Source organism: Cheilinus undulatus, linkage group 21 (genome assembly GCF_018320785.1).
Source record: "Cheilinus undulatus linkage group 21, ASM1832078v1, whole genome shotgun sequence".
In the NCBI taxonomy this organism is placed as follows: Eukaryota; Metazoa; Chordata; class Actinopteri; order Labriformes; family Labridae; genus Cheilinus; species Cheilinus undulatus.
In genome coordinates this window covers 3,161,604-3,175,383 of record NC_054885.1, presented here as the reverse complement: position 1 = coordinate 3,175,383, position 13,780 = coordinate 3,161,604, and the positions used below count along the sequence as shown (strand labels likewise).

Genomic DNA, 13,780 nt, shown 5'->3' with positions numbered 1-13,780 from the left:
TTCTCCTAATTATATGACCTTATTCTTGTAATGTAAAAAAAAATGTGATTCTTTTTTTTTTCTCTTTGTGTGGCCCTAATATGCCGTTCTACTTTAAAAATTGTGCTGCAGAGCACTTGTTGATCTCATATGTTTGAATATGTTTCATTTCAAGCTTTTTCGTTGTTTATGTGCTCAGCGTCATTGTAAATGAGGGCTCGCCCTCAATGATTTTAGAGTCTAAATAAAAATAAATAAACAGAAAAGGTAAACAATTAAACTTGATTGAGACAATGGTGATATATCAAGAAAGCTAATTTCATTTCTAGATTTTCAATACGCTCACAAAGTAGTAATTTTGAGCTTTTTTACTCACAATAGCCTCTTAAAGAACTTGAATTTTTCAACTCTTGAAAAAGGTCATGTTTTGTTGTTTCTTTAACATGTGCAATTACAAATTCAGTTTATTTTTTTTCCTTTCCCCACAATACTTCGTGAATTACAGCTGTTTTGTTGTTTTAATGACGTCAGCAACACTGTAAACCAGCCTTCCCTCCTGATTTAGGACCTAAAAGAATCGACTCCATTTGCCTTGCTAAGTGATCAATGATCCGACTCACTGAAAAGAGCTGAAATTCCCATTACTAGCAAACACAACACTGTTAGTCAACTGATTGATACGTTTAAGACCCACCCCTTTTGAAAAGTAGGACTCTCATTGGCTATGGCGTCATGAAAAGAAGACCGCTGATTGGCTAGAGTGTGGAATAACCCTTCCCGCCTGGCATTTTCATGCTACTCATTGGTTTGTACAGCGTTCCTTCTCGTGATTTGCGGAAATGGCAGGGAAGCATGTCTTCTCATGATGTAAAATCAACATAATCACAATGAAATCTTTTTAAATAGTGTCCTAGCAGAAGACACAGTTAAGGAATAACAGCCAGCGTCATACTATGATCGTTTTATTCCACAGTAACCCGCGAAATGGAGCAGGATGGAGCCGGAACAGCTAGCATCGCTCACAGAGTTTTTACATTTGAGGACAGAGAGAAACAGGAGTCACTGTCAGTCACCATCCCTGAGGTCTGTTTGATTTCAACTTTGACTTTAACTCTTTTACGGCTCTTTTGTGGTCTTTCGTTTTAATTTGGATGGGTTTAACAAGCTTTAGTCTGAAAGATTTAGTTCCGTCACAGATGTGATGCAAAATATGTCAATTTAAGACGTGAGTATTTAATCTATAGACAGACAAAAAGCAACACAAAAGCTATAGTATACATTAGGTAAGCCTTAAAGGGGACAGATTGTACCCTTTTAAGACAGGCTTATGTCGGTCTCAGAGGTCCCCAAAACATACTTGTGAAGTGTGTTGCTGAAAAAACACTCCACTATTGGATTTTTGACGGTCTAAAAACTCTCTGTTTCAGCCCTGCGCAGAACGAGCTGCTTCTGTGTCTGTGGCTTTAAATGCTACTGAGCTGTCTGACTCCGCCCACCTCAGGAAATGGATGTGGCACTCCTGATATTACAGAAGCTACTCCCTGAGCTATCGAGCATCTCAGCTGGCAGTTGAGAGGAAGATCAGGAGAGGAGGGTGGAGCTTTTTTCCAAGAAGGGCGGGCCAACCAAACCTGGGCGTGGTGCTAATGCTGCATTCGATTGTAATTGGAACTCAGAAAGATCCGGGTAGGAAATTCCGACTTCCAAGGTAAATGCGTTTCATTGCGTAAGCTCGAAAAACATGGCCGGCCGCAGTAAGCTGATGTTTGTTTGGATGTTTTTCGAGGATCAAAAATTCCTGCTGGGGAAATATATTAGCTACTTGAGAGAGAGAGAGAAAGAGAAACGTCATATGCTGTAAGTATGACTTGAACGCACCAGCGAGGGGAATCCTGCATGCGTCATTGAACTTATACGGGCATCAAAGCGAGCTGTGCAGAGGCCTGTACTGCAGTAACACAAATGCTAAATTAGACGACATAAAAGTCAAAGTTGAGGAGAAAGTGACTCTGTTTACCTCTCACGGTGTGCGACGCCATTTTGCTATCACGTCTTTCTGACCGACTCGGGCTACTTGGATCCTACCCAAAATCCTGAGTCGGATTCCCAAGCTCAAGGGCCGTTCTATTGCACTTTTCCAATTTGGAGGTCGGATTTATCCGAGTTCCGAGAACAATCGAACGCAGCATAGCTCCCCACATGAGGTCATGAGTGGAAAATCTGAGAACGGCTTGTTTCAGCACACATTTTCTGAAAGGTGTGTGTGTGGGGGGGGGGGTTCTGATTCTTTGGGGGATTGTGGACAGGCCAATATGTCCCCTTTAAACAAACCTCATGGTTAATTAATTAGATAGAATTGTTATTATGGCTCCATCTGCTCCTCACTTAAATTTGAGTGAGAGCTGTTTTGGTGGCAGAGGTACACTGTGGTAAAGGAAGACAGGTTATTAATAAAGATAAATCAAGTTATGATGATAGAACATTTAGAAATAACTCAAATACAGTAAATTGAAGCACATTAAATAGATTCAGATATACAACCTCCAGCTCCAAAAAAGTTGGGTCGCTGAGTTGAATGAAAATAAAAGCAGAAGTCAATGATTGTTAAATCTCATAAACCTATTTTATTCAGAATAGAACATAAACAACATATCAGACGTTCAAAATGAGGTATTTTACCATTTCATGAAAAAATACTAGCTCGTTTTGAATCTGATAGCAGCAACACATCTAAAAAAAGTAGGGACAGTACAACAAAAGGCTGGAAAAGTAAATAACAAACAGATGGAGGAGCATTTTACAACTAATTACATTAATTGTCAATAGGTCAGTAACAGAGAGGCAGAGTCTCAGAAGTAAAGATGGGCAGAGGTTCACCAATCTGAGAAAAAATCTAAAAATTGTGGAGCAATGTCAGAAAAAGTTTCCCCAGCATAGAAATATGAATCAAAAGATTCAAAGACTCTGGAGAAATCTCTGTGAGCAAGGGACAAGGCTTTACTGGATACTGGTGATCTTGGGGCCCCCTAAACAGGCATGACTCTGTACTGGAAATCACTGAATGGGCTCAGGAACACTTCCAGAAATCATTGTCTGTCCGCCCAGTTGGCTGTGGCATCCACAAATGACAGTTAAAGCTGGATCATGGAGAGAAGAGCCATAAATGACCAGGATCCAGAAACATCACGTCTTCTCTGGACCAAAGCTCATTTAACATGGACTGAGGAAACATGGAAAACTGTTCTGTGGTCAGAGGAATCAAAATTTGTAATTAATTTTGAAAACCACAGACGCTGTGTCCTGTGGACTAAAGAGGAGAGGGAGCATCCAGCCTGCATCTCTGATGGTATGGGGTTGCATTAGTGCCTATGGCGTGGACAGCTCTAACATCTAGAAAGGAACTATCAATGCTGAGAAGTAGGGAGAGGTTTTAGAGCTTCCATCCAGACAACGGAAGGCAAATAAGCAAATATGAATGTTGGATCTGATAATGAAGTTCTGTTCAGCAGTGGTGGATAACTTGTATGTTCAAACAATGATCCATTTTCAGGTTCTCGATCCACAGTATGGCATGTACGTGTGGCCCTGTGCTGTGGTGCTGGCTCAGTATTTATGGACAAAGAGAGAAGAGCTGAAAGATAAAACCGTGCTCGAGGTGAGAGGAAGAGGCACATTTTCAATCTGATCTGCTGTTCTGACACCTTTATAGCCGTCCTGATGTTTCCCTCCACAGCTGGGTGCAGGTGTGAGTCTTCCAGGTGTGCTGGCTGTGAAGTGTGGAGCGAGGGTGATCCTGTCAGACAACGCTCAGACGCCGCAGTGTCTGCAGAACTGTCGGCGCAGCTGTGAAGCCAACGGCCTCTGTGATGTGGAGGTGTTGGGTCTCACCTGGGGGGAGGTCTCTCCTGATCTGGTTCTGCTCCCGAAGATGGACATCATCTTGGGTTCGGACGTTTTCTATGAGCCACAAGGTCAGGCCGTCCTATTTTATGTGATGTTTTGTCTTAAAGACAGCTTACAAACACATCTGTTATCAGACTTTAGCCAGTGCACACAATCTCTCAACTTTTATCTTTGCAGATTTTGAAGACGTCCTTGTTACTGTTGCTTTTCTGTTGAGGAGAAACCCCTCAGCTCAGTTCTGGACCACGTACCAGGAAAGAAGGTTCAGTACGACCACAAAACCCACTCTGTTAGAAGACAACAAGACAAAAACAGCAGTGAAATAAGACCCAATTAAAAGCCTAAGACATAATAAAAATAAAACAATATAAGAAACATAATATACATACACAAAATCACAAATAAAAATCAGTCCAGAGCTCGTGACAAAAAAAAGAAAATTACTACAGAGTATTGCAAAAGTTTTTCAATTATGAAAAAATGCAGGAAAACCTCTGCACATTGTCTAAATCAGAGGTTCTCAGCCTTTTTCAGCCCACGATCCCTGAAATAAAGGTGCCAGAGACTGGGGACCCCACTGTACCTGAACACAGCTATGCACTATTAAGAATAGTCATGTGGAGACAAGGCTGTCCATTAGGGGGATAAATAGGAGCGCTTTCTGGCATCCAGCCAAACTGGGGGCCCATGGAGTCAAGCAAAACCATGGTCCATTGTAAAGTTAAGCTGTGATATCCATATTTCATATTTAACCTGAAAAACCACTCTTCTAAAAGAAACAAACCCCCTTTTAAATCATTTTTGTAGTAAAAAGCCTTCTTAAAATGTAAATCCCTTTTGTTAAAAAGGATTAAAAATGGTTTAAAAATTGCTAAAATGGATAATGGCAAAAAAAAAAAAATTAGAAAGGGTGGTGAAGTTGGATTTTAAATATAGCATAAATGGGTTAAAGTGGCAAAAATAGGCATAAATAGTGGTTAAAATGACATAAATGTGGCTGAAATGGCTTTAAATTCACAAAAACGGGTGGAAATCTGGTGAAATGGGATTAAAATTGATATTACCTGCCAAAAAAGGGTTAACTGAGAAAGAAAAAATAGGCAGATATTGGCAGAAATTGGTTAAACTAACAAAAATGGGCATGTCAAGTGGTGAAAGGAAGTTAAAGTGGGAGTAATTTGGGTATAAAAGGGGTTGAATAGTAGCAATAACGGGTCAACAGAGGCAACTTTAAGCTGAAGTGGCAAGCATTGGTTTAGAAGTGGCTAATACGGGACGTGCAGATGGCTTAGTGGCTTAAGGCGCGACCCATGTACTTGGGCGGCCCGGGTTTGAATCCGGCCTGCGGCCCTTTGCCTGATATCTCTCCCTGCTCTCTACCCTGTTTCTGACTGACACTGTCCTCCTCTATCCAATAAAGGCACAAAATGCCCCGAAATAAATCTTAAAAGATAAAAAAAAAAAAAAAAAAAAAAAGAAGTGTCAAAAACAGGCAGAAAAAAAATGGTGAAACGAGTTTAAAATGGACAAAAATAGGTGTTAAAAGACGAAAAATGTCTTAAAATTGGTGGGAAAAAATGATAAAAGGGGTTAAAATTTTGACAAAATTGGTGTAAAGTGGCAACAGTGTAATTTTAAAATATTGTTGTTTTTTTTAGGGCAACTGGAGACCCCCTCTCAGTGTCTTGTGACCTCCAAGGGGGTCCCGACCCCAAGATTGAGAACCACTGGTCGAAATTACATAATAACATTGTCAACTTTTAAGCACCAATAGGCTGCATAACTGTAGTGTTTGGGTCTTTGCATTTTAGTAAGTTTGTTGGAGTTTGCCTGCAATTTTTGCTTGATTCATTATGCTGTAATTTTAGAAAGTTGTCTGTTTTCCAATGATAAGAAATAAACTTATTAAGACCTCAAGGAGGGGATCTTTTGGAGGATTTTCTGACACTATTTTAGAGGGGAAAGGACGGAGGATAGCACAGGAAACAAGGGAGACAAAGTGGGGATGACCTGCAGAAAAAGTGCCATCGGTTCAAACCCAGATTGTCTTCCTTATACACTTGGGCCAGAATTCTGGGTCATTGTAAAAGATCTTTCTACCATTTTGACAAGTTAAACGCCAATCAGTCATTAGATTAACAGGGGAGTTTTACATTTCTAGATGTTTATGTTCTCTGATTTAGGAGTGGAAGTCTGCCTCCATGACATCTGTATGTAGAAGATCCGTCTTGAAACTAAGTATTCTGTACCATGCCTGCAAAAAGTTCAATCAAAAAACTTGAATTTAACAACAAAAAACAAAAACAAAACAAAACAAACAAACAAAAAAAAACAAAACAGAGGAGTCAGCAGTTAAATTTATAACCGAGAGAATCAAATTTGCAATACTAAAAGTGAGCTCTGCATCTGCCCACAAAAAAATAAACCCTTCTTCAATTTTAAACATCAAGGACAAATATAAGTTAAAGGTGCATTTTTGTGATTTTAAAACTTAAATTGCTTTTACATGATCACATAACTAGACTCTCCTTTCAGTGTTTGACCATAACTTGCTTTTTCTGTGTTTGTGTTACTTTGGTTGCAGGAAACAGTCTTAGTTCTCCCCCAGTTCAAGTGTTTAGTGTTGATTTAGAATGATTTAACCTGGTGTTTGCTGTATACTTAATAGCCTTAAATCTCCTCTCTATGTTTCAGTGCTGATTGGTCGATCGAAGCGTTGCTCCACAGGTGGAATCTAAACTGCGTCGACGTCCCACTAGAAACTTTTGATGCTGATAAACCGGAGCTGGCCAGATCAAAACTACCAGGAAACCACAGCGTGCTCATGATGATCATCACGCTGAAGACAGACGATGTTTGACTGGAGCTGGAGCGGTTAATTTATCATGAAAGGAGGAGAAATCTGCCAAAAGTGTCAAACTTTTAACCTAAACTCTTTAGGAACATTGTGACAAATATTTAAAATGATTCAGAAACATGATGTGGAGGATTTGCACCAGCCTTCATGTGCTGTAATGCTATTTTTGGCCTGTAGGTGGAAGCAAACAGTTGAAAATTAACCAGGTTTCACTGACCATGACAAGAATGTTTTAAATGTAAATAAAGTAGATTTTCTAGGTTTATCTAATGTGTATTTTTTTATCATATTGGCAAGCCCTATACTGGGTTATTCATAATGAGCACATAGAAACTTCAACCCAGGCATTTTATTTGATATTATTGTAGAAGAAGCGCAGCATCTAATGTTTGATCCTTTAATGTTTATTTTTTAGAAATATTATCGTAATGTAGTAAAAGTAGCCATACGGGTAAACATGGAGGGAGTAATTACAATTTTTAGTCAGAAATGTGTCCTTAATTCCCCATCTGTGGGGATTTTTTGTTATAAAACAGAAGGATTAAATGTTCAGGGATGAGTTGAGACATTTACCCTCCTCCTTAAACTAAATAAAGTACTAACCTCGCCTTGGATTATCTAAAAATGCTTTGTCACGAAGATAGGAGTGACTGTTGATCCCTGGTGATGGCAGAGCTGCAGTTTTTTCTTTGTACGGTGACAAATGTTTATATAAAGTTTGAATCAAATGCACAAATTATATTTTCAGCACACATTTCCTCTCTCTGTATTGAGTGTATTTCTTCAGTGTAAACATAGCTGTAGTTTTTGACAGTGTTTTGTGAAGTAGACTCGAGTATGGAAATCTGGGACCAACAAAGTACCAGCAGCGACACATTCAGTACCTACGGTACCGATTTACAAGACAGATTTCGGTACTTCGCCATCCCAAAGTGATCCCTGTCATCCAAAAGAAAGGCACAAAATATGTTTTGTGAAGAGGTTACACCTGTTTCCTTTACTTAAATATTACATTGGCATCTTATTTCTGAATCATTTACAACACAGAGCCAGCTTTTATTCAGCTTCCGACATTTTTAAACACTTTATAGCATCATTTAGGCACTGGCATCTTTTAAAAAGTACCGGTTTAGTGCCGATTTCTGAAAAACACCCAAATTATTTTAAACCCTAATGTTAATGGTGATCTTAGCAACGAATGTGAAAAAGAAAAAATGCTAATCATTCTTCTGTACCAAAGTAAATGGTTAAAACAGCTTAAAATTGATAAACCAGACCAGCAAAACTAAAAATAATGGACTATCTGATTATACTGTTACCTTAAAGAACAGACCAAAAGACAAATAATGGTTTGAGGATGAAAATTGTTAGCTAAGTTATTGATTTAAAGTTAAACTGTCAAACTGTCATATTGTATTTAATTCTAAATTTCCCTCTTTAGGGCAAAAGTTATTCAAATTTGATTGCTAACAATAACAGTTTGATGATGGAAATTGTTAGCTTAATGGCTACTTTTTTAGCAAGAGGGTTTTAGCAAAGTTATTATTTTTTTACTTATGAAGAAAGGATCCAAAGATGGTTAGAACTGTTTGCAAAGGACTGACTTATTTTTTTTTTTTTTAATAAGTAGCTAGTTATTTCAAAACAAACTTCTTGGACTGGGATGTAAATCATAAGCTACTATACTAGATTAACTACTAGGCTATTCTGTAGCCTAGCTTAACAGCTATGTGGTTCACTTTATAAGCAACAACATCTTAGCTTAATGAGGCTGTAAAAGAGTATAGAAAATAATAAAATTGTTAAAAAAAATACTTGAAATGACAAACTTAAAAAAAACCATCTTTTTGAGCTCTTACTGTGATAGGCTAATGAAAATTGGTCACTATTTAGGTTTACAGCCAATTGATTCACTTTGTGGACTGGAGTTAGCATAATGAGAGATTTTTTTTTACAAAAATAATCTTAAAAGGATCAAAATTGTTGGCAGAAAGTAGATGCTAACTTGAAGTTTAACCAACCAGCTGTTAATTGTGAACTCCTCTGTTAGCCTAACAGTTGTGAACTGCTAGCTAGAAGTTAACGGCTGAGAGGTTCAAGCGGTGCGATGAATGTTTGTTATTTATTTATTTTTTCAATTTAAAGAATCTAAAGATTGATAAATCTTTTTGGCTAATTGCTAGCGTGTTAAACCAAACAGCTGGTTGTTCGTAAAAAACGAATATTTTCCAACTTTTCTGATTGCGACAATGGAAATTTTTAGCTAAAGCCTGTTGGCTAGTTGCTTGTTAAAAAATAAAAAGTTGATTAAAAAAAAAAAAAACAGACTTTGCTTAATGTCAGTGCATGAATGGTTAGCTGAAGGCTAATTGGTCCATTAGCTAAATGGCTAAAGTTGTTGTTAGTTTTGACTGAAAAATAAAAAGATTGTTGGAATTTGGCTTACTGGCTTATAGGTGTTGCTAAATTGTGTTCATAGCTGATGTATTTGCCCAGGTGAAAGGACGAAAAATAGCATTCAGATTTGATAGCGCCATAAATAAATGGGTATTTGGATATGTAAGTGTGGCAGTTACTTTATTTATCTATTAGTTTATTATTTATAAAAGAAAGGTTTGTATATGCATGAAAGAAACCAAAAATTGCACAAAACGTTGGCCCCTGCACGTCTGGAATCAAGCAGTGAGAGTAGAGAATATTTAAAGTTACCTGATGACAGCAGGAGCAAAGCGGAAATGGTCGATTGACCTTCAGTAAAAGCACGACCGATGGATGGTTTACCACCTCCAAAAATAATATAGTTGTCCTCCTCTTTTATTTTCCTATTAATGAAACATTATATGTGCTTCAGATGAAATTCAGATGTGCAAACAAATTTTAAAATTTGATTGAAAGAAAGCTGTCTTTTCACAGATATCATTTAAACAAAATGGGCACATTTTGATTTATTGCTTTAAAGAGTTGATTGATTGTTCATTACCATCAAATATTAAAGAGTTGAAAAAGACTCAGAAATTATATTTTTTTAAAAATGTTTTATTTTAAGATTTTAATGATGGGGTTAACTGATCACGAAAATAGTGTGCAATTTCAATGTCTGTCTTTCAGAGATCAAAATACTTTTAATGCAGTTACACAACAACAGATTTCAATTTGATGCTCTTTAAAATGTAACTTTTGCCTGAGAAAAACGCCAAATGATGGAAATCTCACCCAGATTAATATGCATTTTGAAAGTTTTAGTTGTTTTATGAGATTTTATTTTGAAAGTATGTCCGGATGTCGTGTGTATTAACGGTTGTACCTTGACACCTCGTCCACGTTCTAGAATCCAGCGGAGAGAATGAGGCATTCAGGGCGAGGAGGGAAAACCGAAAGGAACGTCAACCGGTGACGTTCAGTAAAAAGTACCAAAGTCCTAAAAACTACATCATCTAACTGCGGATTATTCGATGGGAATATACTACAGTCTGCAATCTTTGGATGCAAATACTCCAGGAATACACCAACTCCAAGGACCTTGACTTTTTCAGGAATACTAATCCCAGGAATACTGAGCCTCCACACGGACTTTTACAAACTACCACCGCTAACATCCAGGAGGCTGGAAAGTTTCTGGGATCCTAACTGTGGAAGGTGGGTCTTAAAAGTTATAATTTCCCTTCATTAAGAGTTATCAACCTTATAAAAGTGTATTTACGGGTATGTTACCTACTTTTGGTACAAAGGTCGGCGGTGGTGGAGGTGACGGTGTGTTTACATGCCGGACTCCTGCCGTGAAATGCCACTTTCTCCCGTGTAGAGAGCCTCTCACTGAACTGCCTTTACGCCTCTTAATCTGGATCAGATTATACAGAATGTGAGTTTATATTTCATAAATAAGTACTTTTCTTTAAATTAAGAATCTAACCTTCAATTCGGGGTACATTTAAAACACGATGAGGCTATATATTTTTCTCAGTATCATTGCAAAATATGTTTACCGGAGCTTAGTTGCTTACGTGTGCGCGTACTCTAATGAAAAACTTTCCATGTGACAGCTTTAAAAAGACTTTAAAATGCTTAAAGTGCTGCCGAATTGTAGATATGTCCTTCAAAATTCATGGAAAGCGTGATTTTTTATCTATATCTGTAATTTTTGCACTAGCTTAGTAAATATATACAGAATTAGTTGTTTTGCTAATGGAGTACGTCATAAGAAACACTATAAATCTCGGAAAAGAGGCGTTTTAAAGCAGATCGAGAGCTTTTTGAAGATTTGTACTGTAGGTTTTACTAGGTCTGGGTAATATGGGCCTGGATCATTTGCAGCTCAATGGTAATACTATATCTTTATATTTTATAAATCATATTTTTTATTGTAAAGAAAAAAGTCAGCTTCAAGTCAAATTCACATGGACTAACAGCAGCTTTACTATGTTGACATAAACATGCAAAATAACTTCAAAATAAACTCTGTTCATGACTAGGATAATAAAGTTTTTTTCATAAAATGTTCCTTAAATGAAATACGAGAAATAAACTGAGAATCTCCCATGTGCAAATTACTGTATTTAAAAGGCTATTAGCAATAATATTCTCTGATTTGATTCAAATAAACAGTGTTGTCTGACCCTTCATCTATCATGAAAAGTATGTCCTTAGATCTCTGAAACTTGATGTATTTCCCAGCCTTTGCACGGATTTTAACATACTTTTAGTACTGCTGAATTAGTGACAAGCTCCTCAAAATTCATGGAAAGCATGAAATCCTGCTTCATGAATGTGATTTGTGCAGTAACCAAGCAAATGAAGATAGATATACTAAGTTTTTTTAAAGGGACAAGTGGCATTCAAAGAAATGGAATAAATGAAAGCAGATGAAGGTTTTTTGAAGACTTAGAGTCTAATCTGTAGTAGGGATGGACCAAATATTATGTCAGGATAATCTGTAGGTCAATGGTAATACAAGCATGCTAGGGTAGCTGCATAATTTTGATATGAACATGAAAAAATGCTTAAATAAAATGAGAATTCCTCATGTTTTTATGCTTTAAATCAGGGGTGTCAAACTCAAGGCCCGGGGGCCAAATCCGGCCCGTGGTGCACTTACACCTGGTCCACCAGATCCAATCATATTTTTATTATAAGTGGCCAACTGGTTCGAGGTCTGCAGATTTCCTCCAGTTTAAAAATGTAAACTTAACCATGGTTTATAATATCCTTGTTGAGTCATAAAAATTAGAAAAGTAAACAGAAAAAATAATTTGATAAAAAGTCAGGATCGTGGGAGAAATTTGTGTTTTCTCTATAATTTCAATTTTGCATCTCCCATGACGTAAAGTAATGGTTTTGACCGTTAATCTCATATTTTAACCTTTACATCTCATAACTTTGACATTTTCTCTCATATTTTTACCTTTTAGATTCATAATTTTATATTTTAAATCCTATTTGACCTGTTAAAGTCATAATTTTGGCTTTTATCTCATGTTTTGACCTTATTCAACTCCTAACTTTGACTTTTATCTCGGTTATTCACCTTTAAAACTCGTGATTTTTAATGTTGTTTCAAATTTTGACTTTTAACACTCACGAATTTGAAATTTAATCTCATATTTTGACATTTGAAACTCACGATTTTGATGTTTATCTCATATTTTGATTGCTAAATATGATTTTGAATTTCATCTCAGTTTTGCTGACCATTTCAACTCCTAACTTTGACTTTTATCTAATTTTTAACCTTAAAACTCATGGTTTTGACTTTTTTCTCATTTTTTGACTGTTAACAATCATGGCTTCAGTATTCTATCTCATATTTTGCCTTTTAAAAACATTATTTGACTTTAAATGTTGTGTTTTTATGTTTAAAACTTAGAAGTTTGAATTTTATCTCAGATTTTGAGTTTTTAACTTATCATGTTGACCTTATAATCTCAAAATCATTTAGGTTGACACTCAATGGTTAAATATTGACCCTGTTAGGCCCTCAGGTTAGACCCAAGTTCAGAATCCAGCCCCTGCTGTGATTGAGTTTGACACCCCTGCTTTAAATCAACAGAAACTAGTGCTGCATGAATACTGTGTGATTGCAGTTATATTGGACAATATTGCAATTGCGCTAATGATAAAAAACAGTAATGTTATCATGGATCTGCTTGCTCGGTTATCAAGGAAAATGCAGAAAATAATGATAGCTGTAAAATCATTTTTTTCTCAACTCAAAACATGCAAATTTAAGTGGCATAAAAAATACAAAACATCACGTTTTACAGCACTGCTTTCAAAGTTACTTAATGTTTTATAAAAAAATAAGGAGTACTCCTGCAAAGTGCAATAGTGGGACTCTTATCATCTTAAAGCCCTTTCTGCAGACTCTTTTTCTAGACCTTTCAATAACCGTCTAATGCAAAATAATTGCAGCCTTTAGTGCAGTAATGCAATTGGACAGTCTGACATTGCAATTAGACTAACTGTGCAGCAGTAACAGAAACTATATTGACATATTGCGTATCTATATATCTGTTTTAATCAATGTATTTCCCAGCCCTAGTGTGCTTCAGCATACTCTAAATACTGATAAATAAATGGCAAGCTCCTCAGAATTCATGGAAAGCATGAAATCCTGCTCTATGTATGTGTTTTATGCCATAACCGAGCAAGTGAACACAAAAATAGTACGTTTTTTTAATGTAATATGCAGTGAGAAAAGTTTAAGGTGCACTTTGAAGCCAATGAAAGGGTTTTTGGTTCCCAAACAGCTTTACAATCAAAGGTTGCAGCTCTGCAGCGTTTGCAAGACTGGTAAAACACTTCATCATGCACCATCCTTAACTCCACTTCAAAGCAATAACTGTCAAGTGATTGTTGTTTGTGAGCCATAAACTGACTTATTCATGTCCACTTGGGACCACTTCACTGAGACTTGGAGTCCCTGCTGTGTCAGAGTGAAAATGTAAGAGTTATTGTTCCCTCGTCATGAATGCAGTGAGGATACAAAACGCCCGAGGGAGGAGGAAGAAAGAGGGGGACGTGATGGGTGTAAATGGGACTGACAGC

The 13,780-nt window shown here is 37.0% G+C and overlaps 2 protein-coding genes across 8 annotated transcripts in view; both read left to right on the top strand.

Moving 5' to 3' along the window:
- Nucleotides 1-783: 783 nt before the first annotated feature.
- On the top strand, nucleotides 784-7,004 carry mettl23 (methyltransferase like 23). 2 transcript variants are annotated; one of them, XM_041777949.1, is made up of 6 exons: nucleotides 784-846; nucleotides 953-1,062; nucleotides 3,530-3,634; nucleotides 3,713-3,950; nucleotides 4,060-4,144; nucleotides 6,577-7,004. In XM_041777949.1, exons 2-6 carry the CDS (start codon nucleotides 964-966, stop codon nucleotides 6,740-6,742), a joined length of 693 nt encoding a protein of 230 aa, XP_041633883.1. In that variant the 5' UTR covers nucleotides 784-846; nucleotides 953-963; the 3' UTR covers nucleotides 6,743-7,004. The 2 variants fall into 2 exon arrangements, with proteins under 2 accessions (XP_041633883.1, XP_041633882.1); XM_041777948.1 differs by having other exon boundaries at nucleotides 811-1,062.
- Nucleotides 7,005-10,100: 3,096 nt separating this feature from the next.
- LOC121529380 (caskin-2-like) overlaps nucleotides 10,101-13,780 on the top strand; it is a 96,117-nt gene continuing 92,437 nt past the window's right edge. For all 6 annotated transcript variants that reach the window (XM_041817179.1, XM_041817178.1, XM_041817177.1 and 3 more), the window contains exon 1: nucleotides 10,101-10,375. The gene's annotated coding sequence lies outside the window, so the exon portion shown is untranslated. The remainder of the gene's footprint in view (nucleotides 10,376-13,780) is intronic.

Coding starts and splice junctions, on each gene's coding strand:
- mettl23 (XM_041777949.1), top strand. CDS start 964: ATGGAGCAGGATGGAGCCGGAACAGCTAGCATCGCTCACAGAGTTTTT. Junction 1,063..3,529: donor TGTCAGTCACCATCCCTGAG/GTCTGTTTGATT, acceptor ATCCATTTTCAG/GTTCTCGATCCACAGTATGG. Junction 3,635..3,712: donor AAGATAAAACCGTGCTCGAG/GTGAGAGGAAGA, acceptor TTCCCTCCACAG/CTGGGTGCAGGTGTGAGTCT.